The 22,576-nt window shown below is 36.0% G+C and overlaps 1 protein-coding gene across 1 annotated transcript in view; it reads left to right on the top strand.

Annotated features, from left to right (window-relative positions):
* ZFAND3 (zinc finger AN1-type containing 3) overlaps window positions 1-22,576 on the top strand; it is a 332,576-nt gene that overhangs the window by 118,528 nt on the left and 191,472 nt on the right. The window contains exon 2 of the mRNA XM_061196281.1: window positions 2,387-2,427. Coding sequence (XP_061052264.1) covers window positions 2,387-2,427 — 41 coding nt within the window. The remainder of the gene's footprint in view (window positions 1-2,386; window positions 2,428-22,576) is intronic.

Genomic DNA, 22,576 nt, shown 5'->3' with positions numbered 1-22,576 from the left:
AAAGTTCTCAGAAGCCTCTGCCATTTTTTTCACGTTCAGTGTGGCTGACATATGTGATCCAAGTTGGCATTACCAGTAGCTATTACTTCTATATCCAAAATCTGGTTCTTTCAGATTTTAGACGACATCTCTGTTTTGATTAATAATATCAATATCTGTATTATTTCTTTTGTAACCTGATTGATAACTGTGTTGCTGAAAAGTTCTTACTCAGAAAGTAGAATAGATGTCATCTAAGTAATATATAGGTATAGCGGGCATTTAAAATACATCAACCATCTGAAGAGAGATAACGGCAAGTCGAAAAAATTGCTATTGTATTTTGCCGTTTTTTCTTACCAGCTTTGTGAAACACAGATGTTAAAACTGGCACACTTGGTGCTCAGCTGCCCTCAGTAATTCTCTGCAGGCTTTCCATGATTCCTGCTGGATCATGGGGAGCAGTGGAGGATAAACAAGTTATCTCTGGCTCTCTGTGGCACTGCATGGGCAAGAGATAGCGACCACATCAGGAAGAGGCCTTCCTCCCTGGGGGTAGTTCTAGCAACAAAGGAATTCCTTCATCCCCAGTTCTTCCTTGAGTTGAAACTGAAATGACTGGCAGCCTTGGGTCGCTTCCCTGTGTATATATATGTGTATTTGGAGGGTCGGGCAGTAGTTGTGCTTCCTCCAGATTAAAGGTTTTACTTTTTCCAGGAGCTGCCTTGATGACCATAGATTAAATCTTGGTTGTGGGACCATTCTCCCAAACCACCAGAGTGTGTTCATCTCAACTTCTGTATTGAGGCAGAGGCCCTAGTTTGGCATGGTGAAAAGAACACAGGCTTTGGAATTAGACCAGGTTCATCTACTTACTAGTTCTGTAACTTTGGCAAGTTATATACCCTCTTGGAGACTCAGTTTCCTCATTGGTAAAATGGGGTCGAAGGCATGTGCTATTACGCTTACCACGTGGTAGGCTTGTAATAAATGTTAGATGCCACTGTTAATACATCTCTTTGTTTTTTTCATTTTTATTCATTTTGTTGGTACTTAAATTTCCTTACTGCCTTTGATGTCTTTATATTAAGCAGAGTCCTAAAGAAAGATCCACCTGTTAACATAGCATCTCTTTTGGGAAAGAGAACTAGTGATCCCTTCCTGCCTCCTCTCCCACACCCCCTCCTCATTTTATCACCCTATGACAATTACTGACAGTTAGATCTTGGGTCCCAGTACATTGGAAGACAATCATAGTCATCAGGGAATACTTCCCGAGGGAGGCTTTCATTAATTGTTAAATTTACTGTGGAGGGCAGAAGATTGTTGCCATATTCCACATGTCGGAGTGGCTCTGGGAAGACTCAGATGTTGGGAGGGGAGTTGCTGAGGAATGATGCTGTAGATAGGTCAGTTTACTCAAAGAGTATTCTAGGAGGCTTTTGTAGTTAGGGTGGCCTTTGGAGTTAGCTCAGACCTTAGGTCAGATACCTCTGCAGTTAGTTCCCCAGCTGTGTGACCATGGGCAAGCTGCTCACCTGTTAAATGGGGATGACTATGTCCTTGATTTCGAAGACCACTCAATTTAATAACACCTTGGAAGGAGGTGGTGGAAACATTGCCTCATTAAATTATTCATCACTTGTAGCCAGTGGTATGATATTTCCTGGTTGTAGAAATGTTTATGTGATTTTTTTAAAAGGTGTATTTTAGAAACAAAGCAATCTGGTAATGCCCAGTCTCAGGGATGCTGGGAAGATTAATAAGATAATGTATGTTAAGTGCCCATCCAAGTTAGTACTCAGTGAATTGTAGTTATTATTAACAGATGAAAGGACATGAAAAATAATTTGATTGGGAACATCTGAAGAAAGAATTTTAAATGGCAAGGTCATAATATGACCAGGATCTGAAATTGGACTAGAATGAGGGGAAAGAGGACAAAAGGTCAAGTAATGTTATAGAGGTAATTGAGTGTGTAAATAAAGAGCAAGTTTTACCTCTTTACAGACAAAATTTTCCCTTTTTTTAGTGATGAGTCTGTGGTATATGTTCTAATGTAAACAGAGGGAATGTGGCAATCATGTGGGATAAATTCACTCCTCTGTTATCTTCTGGGCATATTACAGTATTCCTGAACTTGCCCCATATAAGCTGCTAGTCACAAAAAATAAAGCATTGACTAACTCACAGATAACAAACAAAAAAGCATTTTATTTTTGTTGTTTTGTTTTTGTTTTGTTGTGGGGGAGGGTGGCTGGCTGGTTAGGGACTTCTCATTAGTTTATTAGGTCAGTTGCCTGGCCAGGAAATTCTTTGCCTATGTTTCAAACATCTTTATGTTTTGATTAGAGTGATAACTGAATTTTTAGCTCTTCTTTCTTTTCTTTCTTTCTTTTTGCCCCAGGTCCAGCAAGACTATGAACCTCTGTTCCAAATGCTTTGCTGGTAAGTGCAGAAAAAGGGTTTTAAATTTATTTTTAATTTTCTTCTTTTGGTTGTTTTTAAGACTGTCTAAATTATTTTAAGACTGTCTACCCTTTTTTGGGTTTATGCATGGGGTTTTATTTGCTTGTGTGTGAAAGCAGTTTCTCGTCACTAAGTTGCTTCATATACTTGCTAAGGACTGTTGAAACAGTCTTCCCTGAGTGAAATGAAATCTTGTGTGTACTTGTACCAAACAAACTTTCCTCAGTTTACAGTTGTTGGCATATAGTGGAATTGTAAACACTCGTGTTGTAGCAGGGTAAAATATATATGTTCATTTCTGATCTTGATTTGAATGATTAATGGTGAATGTTGCTTTTACCAATGAGAATACAAGAGAAAGAATATTTTCATGTTGGAGTCAGGAAGAGAATAATGCTGAATTAGGCTTTCTAATCCAATCCCTCAATGAAATCACCTTGGGTAAGTCACTTAATCTCTTTGGGCATTAGATTCATCATTTGTAACATGAAGGGCTTAGGCTTGATGTTTGCCAAGGGCCTTTTCCACCCCCTAAATGCTGATTGGTTGACTCCTTGAATTATGACTACTTCATGAAGTTAAAACCTTCAGGTGTTTTTTTTTTTTTAAAGAACTTCACATCTAATGATCTTATGTAAAATAACTAAGTCTTGCTAATTGGGATATGTTTAAGTTTCATTCTTTATTACTTTTTATTACTTTATTGTTTTGTCTAAGACAAACCTGGACACAAGTTAAAGTGGTAAGGACAGATTTTAATCAGTACTATACCGCTGCAGTAGGGAAGAGGGGACTTGTGCAGAGGGAAATGGACATTTTAAAGGGAGAATGAAGGAGTAGGGGAGGGGTTGCTGGCTTGGGTCAGTATAATCAGGGGAGTAGAAAAATTACAAAGGATTGGTTATTGTAAATGAGACTGGCAGTGTCTGTTAGTTGACAGTTATTGAAGTTAGGAAAGTTAGGATTTTATCCTCCTACAGAGACAGAGATTGAGGCCCTGTTCTTCCTGATGATTACATTTAAAGGAATGGCTTTCATGTCCTTGAGAAAGACACTTGTGAGTGATTGAGTTGTAGGAGATACACATACATCTCAAAGGGACAGAGGAAGGGTTCACAGTTTTAAACTATTTTTAGTAAATGCTCTAAGATAGGGTAGTCAGGGGCCTATAGTCAGCTGTTTGTTGGAACAAATCTTAAATTCTTTTGGCAGCTTTGAGCTTTCTCAGACAGGCACTTTAAGAGGGACTAGGATCACCCTAGGGAAGGGGCCTTAAGCTGTTTGAAAACTGTGTTAGTGGTTGTTTAAATCTGTTAATGTGGGGGGATATGAGTGTATGAAATCATTTGTGTTGGGAGTCGGTAGTTTTTATAGGTCAAGGTTGAGGCCTGGTTGAGAAGAGGGCTCAGAGGAGCCTGGTTGGAATTTGGTCAAGGAGAGAATCTTTGTCAGTTTTCATCTTCTATTCATTGTGCTATTTGGACAAGGAAATGATCATAGTGTAAGCTTTAGACCTTTATATTTATGCCAAAACTAGGGGATAGGTTGGATGGAGTTGGGAGGGTTGGGGAAGCTGGCAGTTTGTATCTGTTAAAGGTCTGGAATTTGTCAGATACTTCAGGTTTTTAAAAGAAAAAGTACTGGTAACTTTGGTTTTTATCCAACTTTTAACAGAATCTCTGCGATGTTAAGTGAATGTATTGTGCTTTTCTTACTTTGCATATCTACAGTTACAGATATGAAGAAACGCTTCCTCACTGATGAGAGTTTATATGTATGTGTAGTAAAGATGAAGTAGCAATGAGAGAAAATGTATATTGTGTGTCTGTCTCCACACGCATATCTACAATTACAGATATGAAGAAATGCTTCCTCACTGATGAGAGTTCATATGTATGTGTAGTAAAGATGAAGTAGCAATGAGAGAAAATGTATGTTATGTGTCTGTCTCCACGTAGAACTAGTTCCCCCTGATAATTCAGTAGAGCGTGGCTGCGGGAGACGCCAGGCACCTGTGAGTCAGGTGGCTCACATCAGATACTCAAAGAACTGTCTCATGTCCCTAAATAAATATAAAGTTTAAAAAAGTATCAGCGAAAATAGTTCAGCCATGGTCTTTGCATTTCTTTGGACTTGTTACAGTTTTATTTTCTATGGTTATCATTATTTATTTTATCTCTGGTGGTCTGTGTCTATTGACTCTTTACACAGCTTAGTTATTTTTGCTTTTAAAAATATTAAGAGGATATTTTCAAGTGTGTAAAGAAAATACGCTCTCCTTTCTTCTTTATCTTTGCCCCCACACTCCTGATTTCCCCAACATCAGTTGAAAAGAATGACTTGTAAATAACATCCTGCTTGCTGAAGCAGCATTTGGTGTTCTTTTTGAAATTCAAGAGAAAAAAGATCATTGAACTTTAAAGATACATTTGTGTATTTTGTTTCTCTATGAAGATAAGGAGAGTATAGAAATGCATTGTAGCAGAGGCATGAGATGTGAAAGACAACATGAAGATTACTTTGGCCAAAGCCACTGTGATTTTAAATAGTCTTTTAAAGTGTATCATAAAGTGTACAATGTACTTTAAAAGGTGGAAAAATTACTTTAAAAATAGCTATTGTGTACCATTAGGTTAAAGAGATTTTTCAGGATTCCTTTTTAAAACTGTGTGGTGGAAAAGTGAGTTTGTCATAACTTGTTTACATGAAATTGAATGAAATGAGTAAAAACATGTTTAAAGTCTTGTCTAGTTTTGGCTTTTCTACCCCCTTTATAATATTCTACCTGTCATGCTATTCTGTTTTTCATTAAACATTTCATATTGTTTTTCGTATGACTTTACTAAAAGAATCAGTAAATATCTATATATCTATAATAGAAAGGAACAAAATTTCATGACATGGTACTAATAGTTATATTAGGGTGATATAAACACTTACTGGTCGAAACACTACTTTTTAATGCAGTTTTTCAAACTGTGGGTATTATGATTCATTAGTGGGTAGAGAAATCAATTTAGCGGGTCATGATCCACAATTAAAAATTGATTACAATAGAAAACAGTCTGAATGCATCACAGATATTAAGGATAAGTATTTGTAAAACTTTTGTTTGAGTTACACGTTATTTTCATTTATATATGTAATGGGTTGTGATGTAAACATATATTACTGTGGAGTATGGTTTAAAAGGTTTAAAACCACCAAATTGCAGAAATTCATTGGAAAACCATTGAGTTACTTGAGATCTCATTTTCTTTGCAGAATAGGGCATATTTCCTTTCTGTCTTTAGGCAGGGTGTTAACCAACTGATTTCTTGTGATCTTTGTTCATTCTGAGCTATTGACTAATTTGGATTATACGATTTTCTGTGTGAAAGCATGAACTAATCCCGATTGCCTACAGCTGTGTTAAGATATATGAAAGGTCAACCATAGCATCTGAAGAGTGGTCTTGCCTCTTACGGCCATAGAAATGCCTGGGGTATTATTTTCTGTTTGAGTGCAAACCCAATTTTTGAATTTGTGAGTTTTAGATACCAACCGGTCTGGATATTTAGGGACATTTAGTACCAAATTCACAACAGCCTCCTGTACTACTGTATTGAAGCCCAGCTATCATAAAGCAGTGCTTTTCACAGAATGGGTTTGCTAAATAAAAGTATGTATGACAGAAACATCAAACAGGATGATCACAAGGTGGGGAAGGCAGAAAGTTTAAAGAACTGACTGAAGTAACACCTCTAGCAATGTGGCATTATCTCTACCACCCTTGGAAATGCTTGCTGTGGGGGACAGAGGAGTCTGGTCACTAGGAAGTAGCTATAATCCATAGACCATTTTTTATACTTTATAAGGGAGTGAGCTTGAAGATAGGTCCCAAGGGATGGAAGATTCTTTGAGTAGCACTGATGACAGATGCTTATCAGAAGACAAACTTAACAAGTGCTCAGTGTAAAAAGAATCAGTTTGGTCTTGTGGACTTTTAGACTGTATGTATATGGTTTTTAATAATTTTCAGCAATTTCTATAAAAAACAGATACTAAAATGTCTATTATTTATTGACTGACAGAAGTATTTCATTGAGAAATCAAATTAAGCAATTTCTTTTTAAACTATAGACATGATCTGAACATACTGTTCCATTTAAGCCTAACTTTTAGGAAACTTGCTATTCCATGATTCACATAAAATTGGAAAAATAAGGGAGGGATGATTATTCATAGTGCAAGAAGTTTTTTTTTTTTTTAACCTTTTACAGAATGTTTCCTTTAAAAAGGAATACTTTTAATGCATTACTATGTCGATTTATACAAAGACAAGAATAAGACTAGAAGAACTCAAGTGTGAGGGGTCTCTTGTCAGTTGAAGGTTAATTAAAGCAGATAAAACATCTCTTAAATTAGAAGCTAATGGTTATTTTTCTGAAAATTAGTTTCAGTGTAACTTTTCAAATATGTGTATTTCTTAATGGAAAGATAGTTAAGCAAGCTTACCTTTGTTTCATGGTTAGTTGTACCTTGTGCCTTGTTAGTGGTGAAGAATATTGCAGTAAATAAAGAAAATGATACATGTCATGTAGGAAGCATATTCTAGTAATGACTCTAGAGCTAACTGTGTACTTGGTTTTGTAGGAATCTGTTTTCAGGTACCCATTCAAATGAGTAATCTTAGATGTTGGGTTCTGATATTTAACATTGGAGAGAAATATGATTATAAATGAATATATTTCTGTTACTAGCCTTTGTCAGCTCGAGAAAATTACTAATTTTGTATAGTAATTTCATCTTCACTTTTATTATTTCTTGATATTATAGTTATTGTTTTAAACTTAAAATGGACTTTCGAGAGGCTTTAAGGGATCGAAATAGCTAGTATTAAAGCAAGATTTCATTTTCCTCATTGCTGCATACTTTGTGTCCAATCTGAAAATTACCAAGCTTGTTCATTGCTGTTTAATCTTCTATATAAATCCAAAGTGATTATTGAATAATAGAGTTTTGTAATTTGTACTCTTAACATGCCATTAGGTTGTTTGGGATTTTTTTCCCTTTTAAAGATAACATACGGACATTAATTAAATGCTGATAAATAATATAGGGACATTAATTAAATGCTGATTGAAGTACGTGTTGTATATTGTTTTTAGTTAGACAACACATATGTATATAGTTGCATGGAATAAAGCTGGGTGAAGGTATGTGAAAAATTTAATTTTGGTAGTCTCAGAGTAGGAGTATTTGGGGGGATTTTAATTAATTTTGATTTTGTCTATATGTTGAGACTTTAATTATTAATTAATTGTAAACATTATAAATTTTTAAAAAGTAAAGTGCATTCTACATATGTCTGACAGACTCCAGAAGTGGTTAGTTTCATTCTGGACTGAGCAAAATAAAGTTGGCTGTAGCTAGCAGCATAGGGAATCTCAATGTTGACATCCAGGGTAAGTGATACAGCAATGGTGGGCATAAGATGGAATGGTAAACCAAATGCAAACATTTTTCCTTGAGGTGACTTGAGTTTCATGGTAATTTCCAGAACAGGGCAACATTCCCATTTCATAACAAGTAAAAACTAAAATGTTTCCTCATGAACCTGGAACTCTTACTGCTTTGGAGTTACACTCTAATTTCCTTTCTGCTTCCATTTCCTGTTAGAAGTTTGGACTAGAAGTGGCCTGATTCTAGTCACTTTTGAAAGGGAAGAATTATAGGTTAGAGCTGAATTTTGAGGATCTGCAGTAAGAGGAACAGAGTGAATCTGAAAATTTTAAGCACTTCTTGTAATGCATGTTTCCTTTTAGAAATTGTGGGAACCCCATATCCATTAGTAAAATAGTGTAAAACAAAACACCCACTCTAATGAGTCATTTTATATAGCATGGTGAGGTTTGGGCAGTATAGTAGAATCTGTATGCTTGTCATACCTTGATTTTTCAAATCACTTTTTCCCAGAAGAAAGGCAGCTGCTGCTCTTAAAATGAAGCATTTGAATAGGGTATTCATGTCTTTGTAATTCTGTTAACTTGATTACTGTTGTATACTCTCTGATTTCTTTAAAGCCGAAAAGTCCAAGAAAGATTACTCAGGTATAACACACATTGTCATGTATTTGTTAAAAAGTGACAGTTCAGCTTATCAGATTCTCTGAACCATTTTATGTCCATTGGTGGGTGGGTGTCTGGTGTCGGTGTCTGTAAATTCAAAATATTATAGTAAGTAGTATAATAAACGTCCACAAGCCAACCCAGAATTAACGAACGTTTTGTCGTTTTTTTTTTTTTTTTTTTTTGCTTTACAGCGTATTTTAAAAGGGAACTGAAATCTTATAGGTTTCTTTTACCCCAGTCATCCTTTTTCTACCTCGGAGATAATCATTATCTTTCTTATCTTTATATTTATACTTTTTACTATGAATAGGTATTTATATAAACAATGTATGATTCTGTTTTTAATATGTATAAGTGGTTTGTTACAGTACTTATTCTATAAACTTGTATTTTTTTAAATAATGCTTTTAGAAACTAATCACGTTGGGACTTCCTGGTGCGCAGTGGTTAAGACTCCGCGCTCCCAATGCAGGGGGCCTGGGTTCGATCCCTGGTCAGGAAACTAGATCACACATGCATGTCACAACTATGAGTTCACATGCCACAACTAAGGAGCCCGTGAACCGCAACTGAGGAGCCCGCCTGCTGCAACTAAGAGCCAGCGCAACCAAATAAATAATAAAATAAATAAAATTAAAAAACAGAAGAAACTAATTATGTTGACACATGTTGCTCTAGTTCATGTTAACTATTATAATATTCTATTATAACAAATGCCTTAATTTACCCGAACAGTCTTAGTTTATGCTTTTTATATCAGTGAAATTAATAACATTCCTTTGTACTCCTCCTCAGTGTCCCAGTTTGGTTGATAAATTATTGGTCACCTTCATTATACATGCTCCAGTTTATCTAGTCCTCTGTTTGATGGACATATAGTTTTCAACTACTGTTTTTATACCACAGTTTTAATAACCTCATGTTTTCTCTTTTTTTTTTTTTAACACTTGCTTGAGTATGTTGAGACTGTTTCTGTATTAGAAACCCTGTTCTTTGTGGTGTAGCTTTCTTGCTCTCAAATGAAAGCAACTCAGAGGCAGCAGGTCCTTAACTGATTAGCAAAGCTGAACTCTGGCAGCCCTTTCTGACCTCTTAGTCTATAGCACTTTGCTGTCTTACTAATAAGCATTCTTAAATTGTGTGGTTAATTATTATGCTAGTCAGGATAAATGAAGCAGTGTGTTGAAGATGATGTTGCTATGGAAATTATGTCAAAAATAATTGCTGCATTTCTAATGGGAAACAAAATGCTCAGTGCTTTAAGTAGCAGAAAGGCAACTTTTTTTAGGCCTTAAGTAGAAAAACTGTGACCGTGTGTCATTCATTCTTAAGTGGAAGAAATTTAATAGTCATTGAGTCTTTTAAGATAGTTTGGCTCTGTTATTTGGCTTTATTTCTGCCCACATATTGGTCTAAAGCTGTGGTCTCTGTAACGGTGCACAGGATTGTCCATTGAGGCATAAAGAGAAGATGTTAGAATTTCTACTAATACTTATTTTTGTCATTCTTTAAAAATTGTTGCTTTTTATAATGTATATAATCTTATTGCTGTTAGTTTCCCGGAGTTGCCATAACAAATTACCACAAATTTGATGGGTTAAGACAACGGAAGTTTATCCTCTCAGAGTTCTGGAGGCCAGAAGTCTGAAATCAAGATATCAGCAAGCAGGGTTGGTTCCTTCTGAAGGGTCTGAGAGAGAATCCATTCCATGTCTCTCCTAGCTTTTGGTTTCTGCCAGCAATCCTTGGCATTCCTTGGCTTGAAGACACATTACTCCAGTCTACTTTTATTTTCACATGGCTTTCTCTTCTGTGTGTCTCTGTCTTGTCTAAGGATGAGTGTCATTGGATTTAGGGCCCACCCTCATGTAGGGTGATCTTATCTCAAAATCCTTAATTATATTTGCAAAGATCCTTTTTCCAAATAAGATTACATTCACAGGTTCCAGGTGGACTTTTTTGGGGGGAGGGGGTGGTTTTGTGAGGGGGCACACCATTTAATCCACTTCAGGAGTATATAACTATTTTTAAAACAAAAAGACATGTGAGAGGTATGTGCTCAAATTTTAAACTGAGGGTGTTCCTCTGTGAAAGAGGCTTGGAGATCCCTAGTCCTGAGACCTGCTTAGGTTAGATCTGGTTGGCCCCTTTTCATGTAATAAAGTCAGCCCTCTACGACATGAGAAGTGATGAGTTCAATGCTAATGTTTCATGTTCTCAGTCTAATGCAACCTAAATCAAAATGATCACTTAGTTTTATGGGCTTCCTTTTAGGTTTGGTGGGAAAATGGATAGCTATCAGGTAGACTCAGGAAAGCAACATAAGGCTTTTTTTGTGCTTCACTGGTCTTGACTCCACCGTGCTACAGGTAACTTAGAGTAGTTTTTTTTTTTTTTTTGGCTGCGTTGGGTCTTCGTTGCTGTGCACGGGTTTTTCTCTAGTGGCGAGAGGGGGCTACTCTTCGTTGCGGTGTGTGTGCGTCTCATTGCGGTGGCTTCTCTTGTTGTAGAGCACGGGCTCTAGGCGCATGGGTTTCAGTAGTTGTGGCACGCGGGCTTTAGAGCGCAGGCTCAGTAACTGTGGAGCACGGGCTTACTTGCTCCACAGCATGTAGGATCTTCCCGGACCAGGGATCGAACCTGTGTCCCTTGCATTGACAGGCGGATTCTTAACCACTGTGCCACCAGGGAAGTCCCTAGAGTAGTTTTTAATCTGGCTCTTTCCTTTGTGCTTGATTTAGAGGGTTATGATAAGGTTGCTTTTTTATACTTTTCTTGGTTATAACCCCCTTACACTTAATTCTTAGTCCGCAGAAGGGGTGGTGGGAAAAATGATAGGCCATTAATGTATAGCTAAAATATGATCTTTAATGATACAAAATTTTACATCATTTAAAAGCCCCAACTGCTCAGCTGGGTCTTACTGTGTAAAGTAGAACTAAGTGTATGCTAATAGTTTTAACTATTACCAAAGTTTTAAATTTCTTAATTTACTTTTTAGACTAAATATTGGCTACAGAGAAGAAAAAAATACCTTAACCCAAGACTTCTGGTTTGGAGAAAAACAAGAAGGGTGCATAATGTTAAAAGTGAATGCCAAAAAAAGGATACTTAAAATAGTAATGGAATAAGAATTACTGTTTGTAAAATAAGATGGAGGAAGTACATGGACAATTATATCTATGTTTTTAAAAAGGCAGTAGAATCCTGAAATGAAGTAATTGCAATAATAAGTAAGATTTTTGCAGTCCTTTTATATTATAAAGCCATTTTGTACAATATTATCCCATTTGATCCTCACAACTTTGGCAATTTTGTATCTCCATATTACAGGTAAAGAAACTGCAGCTCAGATGGATTAAATAATGTTCCCAAGATTAAATTTTAAAGCAGAGAACTGAAATTTGATTTTAGGTGTTTACACACCAGTCCCAGTCTTCTACCACTATTGTCAGGAGTGAAGGTAGCTGGTGTAGATGGGGTTGTACTGTAAAAACCCTGCAGAGGTGTAGCAGTGGCATTGTTTTGCATTTGTGTGTAGATTAGGGTTACACACTTTTCCTGTTCTCTTTTATTTAGTTCAGTTGCAGTTTGTCTTTAGATATCATGGGAAAATCAGAGAAACAGTGCTAGAAGCTTCGCACAGTAGCTAATTTGGGAAAAGGTGTGCATGTGTGGTGGGGGGAGTGTTGTTTGTCTGACGCATTTTCTGTTTTGGTGGTGAGATCTTCATTTCTTAATATCTTTCTTGTTCTTGTTCATATAACTTTTAGCTCATTAACCTTGCTCTCTGCACTGCATAGTGATGCACTATTTCTAATTTAGTCTTCTGTGTTTTGCTTCTCAGAAGATTTTTTCAAAAATGTTTGGAGGTGTGATTTAATTGCAGGGCTGTTTTGCACATTGTCAGTGTGAAGGCAAAGATGAGTTTCATATTTGGACAGTGCAAGCTGCAGGTTTCATTTGTTAAACCTTCTTGTTGGTATTCCCATTTTCTCATGTATGCATAATAGCGTTGGAAAAAAGTCTTGTTTTGTTGTATCCATATTTAAGCAATTTGGTTGAGTTATGGAAAAGCCTGTCCTCTGCCTTGTGTATTTGCTCATTTGGAAACCTTGTATAGTTTGTTGAGACACTAGTGATTTGTTCCCCAGCCTCCCTGTGGATTTTGTTCCCTATTACAATCTAATTCCACCTCCCTGTCCCATACTCCTGCACGGTTAATTTGTACATTTCAGGGCAGTTTGTTTCATTGTGTGTTTTTGTAATCCAAACTGAATGTAAGGAGCTATGTGCTTTAGGGACCTGGCTTTGCCTTGCCAATTAGAACAAAGTGGTTACTGAGAAAGAGTGTGTTCTAAATAAAACATGGCACCTCTGAGTGGGACTGACACTCATTTGGGAGTAAAAGAGATGGTTTTAACTCTTTGACTCACAAAGAAGAGCCATTACTGAAGTTCAGCACTTTTTGGGGGGGAAAGAAAGGTAAATATTTACCTTCATAAAAAATAGTTTTGTAAATTTCCTTATGGACTGAATAAATTTAAAAGTTTGTCATTTCAAATCCACTTTTTTTCTTCATGATCAAGACATGTTAGCAAAATCCTTTAAATTTCTGCAGACTAAATTCTGCTGCAGTTTCCAAGTTTTGAATTATTCATGTTTAGGAAGGTGAGGGTGTATGAAACTGTAGCTATATTCACCTCTTTATTTTTCTAATAAGCCAAGTTTTCAATGTAATAGAGAACCCCCCCCCCAAAAGATACTTGAAAATTATGAGGAAAATGTAAGATTTTGCCGTAGTGTATGAATGTTACTTTATTTTTAGGTGATAATAGAATTTTGAGCTATCAGTGACTTAAGACTATTTGGAATTTTAGCAGCACTTTCATCAAATATTTAAAGCACAAATGTCTTTGAATAGACCTTTATAGGCTGACAGTTTACTAACTCACTCCATAGGGAGACCCCTTTTTGTAAGTTGATTCAAATATTGTATTTATATCTACACTAAAAAGAATAGAGTTCTGTTTTCAGCTGATATATCACATAAACTCTAGAATTCAACATTGGCACAAGGAAAGCAATGAAGGTGCTTGTTTTTTTCTGTTTTCCATAGGACTTGATTTGAAGGAAAAAATAGAACTTTATCAAAAGCTTGGAAATATAAACACCAAGGGGAAAGTTGTACATATAAAGACTGGTAACGGGTTTAGACAACATTTTAACATTTATTAACATATACAAGCAAGAGAGAACAAGAGGAATATATTTCTATGGAATAATTCAATTAAAAAGTATATAGGTATACCCTGTTGAAAAAAATTATTTCTGGAAAAATGAGCTCTGTACTGGAGGAAGCTAGTTTAATTGGACTAAACTAAACTAAACCTATACATTTCTAACACTGTCCTAAAGTCTTGAAAGCCCTACTGATGGTTTTAAGAGAAAGTCATTATAACAGAATTATTAAAGGCCCCACACTCCATTTTTGAAGATTAACACCCAGAATGATAATATTTTAAGTTTGAACAGTTTTCTGAGTAAAGATAATTAAGGCTTAAACCTGCTGCTGCTGCCTTAGCACTGTTCTAAGCTGTGGCTGAACTAACAGGCCAAGACAGATAACTTTTAAAATATTCAGCATCTTCAGAAATCACTGAATTTGCCAGCTTTGCATAAGGTGACAATGGTGTTTTCTTTGGCTAATATGGTTTAAGATCCAGTAGCTATTAACCTCAGGAAAAGTTACTCTTAAAAATACTTTTAACACAGGTCCTAGACTTCTAATGGCAACTGAAAGCTAGATTGTTCATTTCTTCTCTGCCCACTCCATTACTCAGTATATGTCATAAGTGTTTTATAACATTGTTTTTAGGACATCTAGAAGTGTTAAATCTCCATTAATCAAGTGGTATTAGAAAATGGGGATCATGGAATATTTGGAAGAAATCTTAGTCTTTCTAAAACACTGGTGCTTATTCCAAATGTCTATTGAACTAATGAGTTTCAAAGTAAACAGAAGTGGTGGGGGTAAAAAGTGGCTTGTTTTTTCATCTTGTATGTGTATCTTTCATGCTATTAATCCTATGTAATAGGTTGATCATGCACCGTATCCACAGAAGGTTGGAAAACCATGCCATTTTTTGGAATTTGAGGTGTTGCATTGTTTCATCAATCATTTGTTTACAAAAAAGAAAAACTAAAAAATAAATTTAAAATGGGAATTCTTCAGGTATTCAGTAACACCTGTATCTTGGTATAGAACTGATCTTTTTTCTTTTGATTTCGAAATACCTGGTATTAATTTGGAATGAAGTAAGATTCTCTTATAGAAAATGTATTTGAAGACGCTAAAGCAGAGAGCTGAAACAATTCTCACACCACTAGCGGTTGAGACATACCTCTAGGTATTTTGAGGTATTTACTATTTACTAAATTTAGAAAGTTTTTAGGTTTACTGTAAGTGCAGTAAACATTACACACACCGGATACAGAGGAATTTTCGGTAGATTTTACTTGAGAGAAGGTGAATATAAACCAATTTGCAGTTATTATTGTAATGAATACTGCTAAAGTGTGAATCCAAAACAGATACAGCTTTTAAATTTTAAAGCATTTGGTAAACTGTTGCTGAGTTTTTTCTGTTGCCAATAGCAAACCGCTTTTCCATTTATGGAGAATTCATGTCTTTCAAGCATTTTAAATATTACAATATTTATAAATGTGTGGTTTGGAGGAATTGTTTAAATTGTTTTTCCTAATTTCCTTTCTCTTCAGGATAGATTCTTTCACCAAGTAATTTGTAGTAATGACTGTGTTGACTTCAATTTTGGAGTGTAGTAGCTATGTTAGAGATTAACTATTTGGTCTTATTGAAGCCAACACAGAACTTGCTGCTGTGTTTTCTTCAATGATAAATAAAATACTTAGAGGAAAAAAAAAAAAAAGAACTTAGGTAATGGCAGTGCTGGATACTTAATACTTTTGTCTTTTGAGGTGTTGGGGGAAACTGCATAGTATCTTAGAAAAATAGCAATGAAGCAGATAATTTTGGACAGTGGGAAATTTTGTGTTGAAACATCATTGACATAGTCTTATATTAGTTAGCAGTGGTAATCACTTATTTTTGGATATGCCAGATGATATAATCTTTATAAAACAAAAATGAATGTCTTGCATAAAAGACTTTTTAAAAATGTATAGTTGTCATATAAAATATCTGACTTTGTTTTAAGCAAGCTTTTTTTTTTTTTGGTGTTAATATTTTTGAGCCTGTGAAAAGCACAGCTCTTGGTTAAGTGCTTGTCAGACACCTGGACACTTGAGGCATTACTGGTTATCAGTCCTTGTTAAAATTCTGTGGGTGACTCTAGTTGCATCATATATCAAAATTCAGAGAACCATCGCACCCCAATATCAGAGTGGTGTTTTTGATATCTCAAAGGGCTGGTGTCCTTTGTCTGTTGAGTGCCTCCATTGAAAGGCTGTTTGGGACCTCTGTGTGAGTTTTAGATGGAAATAAATGCAGGGTATTCAGGGTAGAGAAAGAGTGACAGAATGGAGGGGAATGGAAAGGCACACAACAAGCTTGTTTTTTTAAAAAACTGCAACCAAGGGAACCTTTTCAAAGTATATTGTAAAGGTCAGATTTTATGTATTTTCTACTTGTGCTCTGTATGACTGAATGGAGGCTATTTCGCTTCTGATTTATAAGATATTTACCATGACTCAGTATTTTGTGACCACCTAACATAGCACTTTTGTCTTTGTGTGGCCTCACCCTTAATATGGAAAACAAAGACTGTGAATTTACAGAAACTTTTTCTTGTAGACCTTTGCTGTACAACATAAAAGTGCACAACCTTAGAGGAAAAGTAATTGTTTGGATTTTTCAAAGACAGAACTGGGTTTTTCCCTTCCTTCAGGCACATTATAAAGTACCAACAAACCCTTTCTTGGTAGTTTAAAGTTGTGACTTACTCTTTTTATTCTTTTGTGCCTGGATCATGGTTGAAGGAGAGGGAAACACTTTTTCTTAACTAGTATCTCTTAAATTCACTGGTGCTTTAATTTGTCACAGCATTATCAAAGAAATTGGTTTTTACTGCTTTGGAAACTAGTTTTAAAAAGTTTTGCTGTAACATGGATGAACTTTGAGGACATTGTGCCAAGTGAAACAAGCCAGTCACAAAAGGACAAATAACTTTGATTCCACTTAGATGAGGTACCTAGAGTGGTCAAATTCACATACAGGAAGAGGAATGGTGGTTGCCAGGGACTGGGGGAGGGAAGGATGGGAAGTTCTAGAGATGAATGTACAAAATGCCACTGAACTGTCACTTAAAATGGTTGAGATGGTAAATTTGATGTTATGTGTATTTTACCACAATTAAAAATAATGATTAAAAGAAGTGTTTAATCTTGGATTTTGAGTATAATGTTGCTCTCCATATTTGCCAAGAATCAATCTTTGTTCCAGTTTCTTTTAAAAATCCATTATTAACAGGAGGTTAATTGTGAATATTCCTTCTTGTTCTTTGCAACCAATAAACTAGTAATCTTCAGTAGAGGAGAATAAAAACTAAAAGTATTTACAGAAATAAAAATGAGAACTAAAAACAATTTATGTTTTTTCCTTCCTTTAATTATGTGTAAATGATGCCAGATAAGTGTCGTATATATAATTATCAAAGAAAGTATGGTGGCTTTGATTTTGGGCAAGCTACTTAACTGCAGTATCAGTTAACTCATTTGTCAAATGGAGGTCATTATACGTCCTTCACTAGGAATCAAATGAGATGATGATGTAGATGAAATCTCTTTTATTGATAAAAGTATTTATTTTGTCAAAGTACTACATGCCCATAGTTTAAATAGTCAAAATATTACATGTAACAAAATGCCCCACACGTCCCTACTCCCTCCAGTTTTCCCCAGAAGCAGCTAGCTACTTTAAGTTCTTCTGTTTCTTCTAAATTTATACTCTGTGTATTTATGATTAATATACATATATTGCTACTTTTTGATTTATCACTTTTAGACATTTTTTACTTTTTGTTATGATGTGTAAAATGTGTTCTTTCTTACACCATACTCTCCTATCCCCTTCCACTCCAGATATGTTTATAGTGCAACTTGTGGTTAAATAATTCTTCAGTATTTGTTATTATGGGTATATAAAGTATTATGACCTGTGGGACATTTCGGTGTACTATAGTATTTCCTTTTCTTTCTTTTTTCCTTCCCTGGGTATTTCCCAGATATTTTAATGTTATTTCTATTTTAATTCTCTTGTATTCAGAAAATATATTTTGTGTGAATTCAGTTATTTTAATACTTTATTGCGACTTGTTCTTTGGCTCAATATATCATGTCTTGGTAAATGTGTCATGTGTGCTTGAGAAGAATGTGCGTTCTGCTGTTGTTGGGTGGTGTGTTCTATAAATGTCAGGTCAAGTTGGTTGATGGTGTTTGTTCAAGTCTATTATGTCTTTTTTGCCTACTTGTTTTATCAGTTATTGAGAGATAGGCATTGATATATCTGACTATAAATGTGGATTTTTCTGTTTTTTCCCCTTATATTTCTGTCACATTTTGCTTCGTGTATTTTGAAGCTCTGTTGTTAGGTTCATAAATGTTTAGGATTTTTACATATCTATGAGTTGATCCATTTATCATTATGAAATGACTTATCTTTATCCTAGGTGATATTATTTGTTTTGAAATTTACTTGGAGATTAATTAAGCTACTCAAGCTTTCTTTATTTTTTTCTTTAAAGATTTTCTTGATGTGGACCATTTTTTGTGTTTACTGAGTTTGTTACAATATTGCTTCTGTTTTATGTTTTGGTTTTTTGGCCGCGAGGCATGTGGAATTTTAGCGAGGCATGTGGGATTTTAGCTCCCCAACCAGGGATGGAACCCACACCCCCTGCGTTGGAAGGCGAAGTCTTAACCACTGGACCACCAGGGAAAGTCCCCTCAAGCTTTCTTTAGATTAGTGTTAGCACAGTACGTCTTTTTCCATTCTTTTAACCTGTTTATGTTTATATTTAAAATGCATTTCTTGTAGGAAGCCTATAGTTTTTGCTTCTTTATCCGCTCTGCCAGTCTTTACCTTTTAATTGGGGGTGTTTATTTATTTATTTATTGAAATTTATTTATTTTTGGCTGCATTGGGTCTTCGTTGCTGTGCACAGGCTTTCTCTAGTTGCAGCAAGCGGGGGCTACTCTTCATTGTGGTGTGCGGGCTTCTCATTGCAGTGGCTTGTCTTGTTGCAGAGCATGGGCTCTAGGCGCGAGGGCTCCAGTGGTTGTGGCACGTGGGCTCAGTAGTTGTGGCTCGCGGGTTCTAGAGCGCAGGCTCAGTAGTTGTGGCACACAGGCTTAGTTGCTCCGCGGCATGTGGCATCTTCCCAGACCAGGGCTTGAACCCGTGTCCCCTGCATTGGCACTGTGCCACCAGGGGAGCCCTAATTGGGGGTATTTAGACCATTTCTATTTAGTGTGATTATTGGTATGATTAGGTTTAAATTTGTCATTTTGCTATCTGTCTCCTATTTATCCTACCTGTTCTTCTTTTTCTGCTTTTTTTTAGATTAATTGAACATTTTTAAATGATTCCATTGTATCTCCTTTGTTAACTTATTTTTGTTAGTTTAGTGCTTACTTTAGGGTGTGTCATACACATTTTTAACTTCTCACAATCTGTGTTCAAGTGATACTGTATTGCTTTACATATAGTATAAAAACCTTATAATACTGTGCTTTCATTCTTCCCTCCCCATCTTTGTGCTGTTGTCAGACATTTTACTTTTGCATATTTTATAAAACTTTTACTGCATTGTTACTATTTGTGTTTCAGTAGTCAATTTTCTTTTAAAGTGATTTAAGAAAAAATCTTATTATTTATTAGAGTAATAACTGTTTCCACTGCTTTTGACATTCCTTTATAGAGATTGATGTTTCTATCTGGTGTCATTTTCGTTCTGTCTGAAGGGTGTACTTCAAGAAGGGGTGGGGCTGGAGTGATTTGCACGTCTAACAAATTTTCAGGTGAAACAGCTGTTGCTGCTGGTCAGGGATCACGTTTTGAAAATCACTGACTTAGGGAAGTGAATATAGAGAGCACAAAGGGTGTGCTCAGATTTTTGGGGGAGGAAGAAGAAAAGGAGATAAATGAAGTCACAGAGGTGGTGACCATCAGTCACTAAATGACACCAGTGACATTGATTCTAGAAAGGAGGTATTTCAGAATTTCAAATTTGGGTAATAAGTGTTATCAATATTGGTCAAAGGGTACAACTTTCAGTTACAAGATGAATAAATCAAGCTTCAGTCTAGCTCTGTGACGGTAATGTGCAGCAACAGCAGATGCCGTTTCAATGTTATCAGTGCAGTTTCTCCACAGTAGTGATGGTTTTCTGCAAATGCATTTAGCCTGACTTCATCAAGATAGAAATGTTAGCGTTGTACTCATAAAAATGGCTTTAAATCTGTGAATTCTGGCCTACTACTGTTAACATTGTGCACAATGTTAAAAACAGATTTTTTTTTTTAAAACAGATTTTTTACTTAAAAAAATAGTTACAGTTTTAAGCGGTTAACCATGTATTTTCTGTGGTGGTGTTTCATCTGTGTAGTTTCACCATTCAAAGGATGTCAGTTTGAATAACATGGATGCACATTACAGATAGAAGTGGTAATGATATCATGTAAATTGTCAAATATATAAATATAAATAGCTGAATATATAAGAATCTGATGTGAACACTATGGTACCATACTAAAAGACCTTATCCTTGTAATCCTTGCTTTATATAAGTGGGCATTTTTGGAACTGCTTTCTGGTTATATGTGTACTTTGAAAATCTTTCCATTAAATAGGGGTAACTTATCTTTCAGATCCAGAATTAAATTGAGACCACATAGAGGCAGATGCTTCAGGCTTCCAATTTCAGCTTAAACTGTTGTTTCTTTTTTTCTGAGAACACTTGTAACCGGGCGCCTCTGAAACTTGAAAAGAAGTGCTATGTGGAAATAAATTGCATTTGTTCAGAAGATAATTTTCTTGAATATCTGCTATGTTTTTTGCTTACATTAAGCACTTGTAGGGAGAAGTGTATATATAGTCCCTACTCTCAAAGACCATAAAGTTGAATTGGGGAGTTTAGGCATAAACAAGTAGCAATACAGTACACCCTTGAAATTTGTGGGAGATGTGTTCTGAAACCTTTAAGATACCAGTGAAGCATATCTTTTCCTTAGTCTTCTTAGCTATAAATGTGGGTGGTAGTACCATACCTCTCATAATTGTTCTGAGAATTACTTGAGATCCTGTGTGAAATAAAAACTGTAAAACCACAGTGAGCTGGTCTGCTTAGGCTCAGTGTTCAGCTAAGTAACTCATGCCTGCACAGCTGTCCTGCAACAGAATTTAAATTCATACTTAGCAAAATAATTGATTACATGTAGTGAGCCTTGAAACCCCAAGTGTTAAATCCTTGAATGCCAAATGTTGAGTGTGACAGATGTTTCAGGTCTTTGTTGCCAGCATGCATTCACATACACCTTGCACTCTCTGGACAGAGTGTGATGGGGAGTGCCATCAGTGATGTTCACCTGAGCCTGGCAACTTACTCCCTTTTTGTGAAACTGCTCACTCTCCAAGAGTTACATCCTCTTAGCATGTATTCAAACAACCATCTCAGAACCTTGTAGCTACCTTTCCATGTGCATACTTTCCCTTTATTTATAAGTTTAGAAAAGGCTGCCATATTCACTTATTTGTTGATTCATTCTAGTTATGGAAACTACTCTTACTAAAATTTTTACTGATCTCCATGTTAAATGATACTCATCTTTCCCAAGATCACCCCTCCCCCCTTTTAAAAAATTAAAGTCATGGATGGTTTCTACTTTCTAGGTTTCCCTCCTGCTTCAACAATACCAAAAGCTTTTCCTGTGAAGTTTTATAGTCTACTTCTGAATGTGGAAGCCTTGCCTCTCAAATCCTTTCTTTTCTTTGACTTTATGCTCTTATGCCTCTGAACTTAGAACCTAACATTGTTTTGTTGATCTAGGTGTCAAACCTTTCTATCCAAGCTCTCTCTCTAGTACTATATTGGATGTAATACTTGACCATACTGCAGCAGGATTAGTCCATAACGTAAGGTACGTAAGGTGGATATATAAATGTATGTTTTTCTGTACTTTTCTCAGGATCTCAGTTGTGAGGTCTGTTATCTTACTAATCCTGCTTTTCTGCAATAATTGTTGACTGTTTTTGGCTGGGGCCAGTGTTTCATATATTAAAATCCTTTTCAATATCTTATTTTTCCTGTTGAATTCTGTTTTTCCTTCTGTTCCATTCTTTCTTTTCTTCTCCCTAGCTTTTTTCCCTGTATTCCTCTCCTCAAGTCCTACAAAATGAAACAGACCTTTGAGTCCAAATCTTTCCTCAGACCTTATGAACTATTACCATCTTCTCAAAGATCAGGTAATATAATATAGTAGAAGAAATGCAGACTTTAGAGTCCTGCTCTGACCCCTAGTTATTTTGGATGGATTCACCCTGGTTTTTTGTGTCACTTGACCACCATGCCAAACTACTGGACCAGAAGAGGTGCCTGATTTATGAGGTAGCCAACCTATAACCTCTGACCTGTGTGGCTCCGGGGAGAAATGTGAACTTCTAGGAGAGGCAAAGGGAAATTTAAACTAGTGATGGGCAGGTATACGTGTAAGGTTGAAGTAGAGGAAGCCCTGGGCAGAGAGAACAAAGCAGAAGCATGCATAATATCAATGACTGCACAGCCCCTGAGAGAGACAGCCAGCCAGATTTAGCTTTAGTTTCTGACAATGACCCAGGTCCTGCTGTTGGCTCCCTGTGAGATGTGTGTGTTCTTGTGGCCACCCATTCTGTTTCTGCACGGGGCAGGGTAAATGGCTTATTCTCTCTCTTGGACATAATGAAGTCTAGGTGAAAATACTCATGTCCAGTGAATGCCAAC

The sequence above is a fragment of the Eubalaena glacialis genome, chromosome 7, assembly GCF_028564815.1.
Source record: "Eubalaena glacialis isolate mEubGla1 chromosome 7, mEubGla1.1.hap2.+ XY, whole genome shotgun sequence".
Taxonomy (NCBI): domain Eukaryota; kingdom Metazoa; phylum Chordata; class Mammalia; order Artiodactyla; family Balaenidae; genus Eubalaena; species Eubalaena glacialis.
The sequence above is the reverse complement of the archived record's forward strand: the minus strand, read 5'-3'. Positions and strand labels throughout refer to the sequence as shown.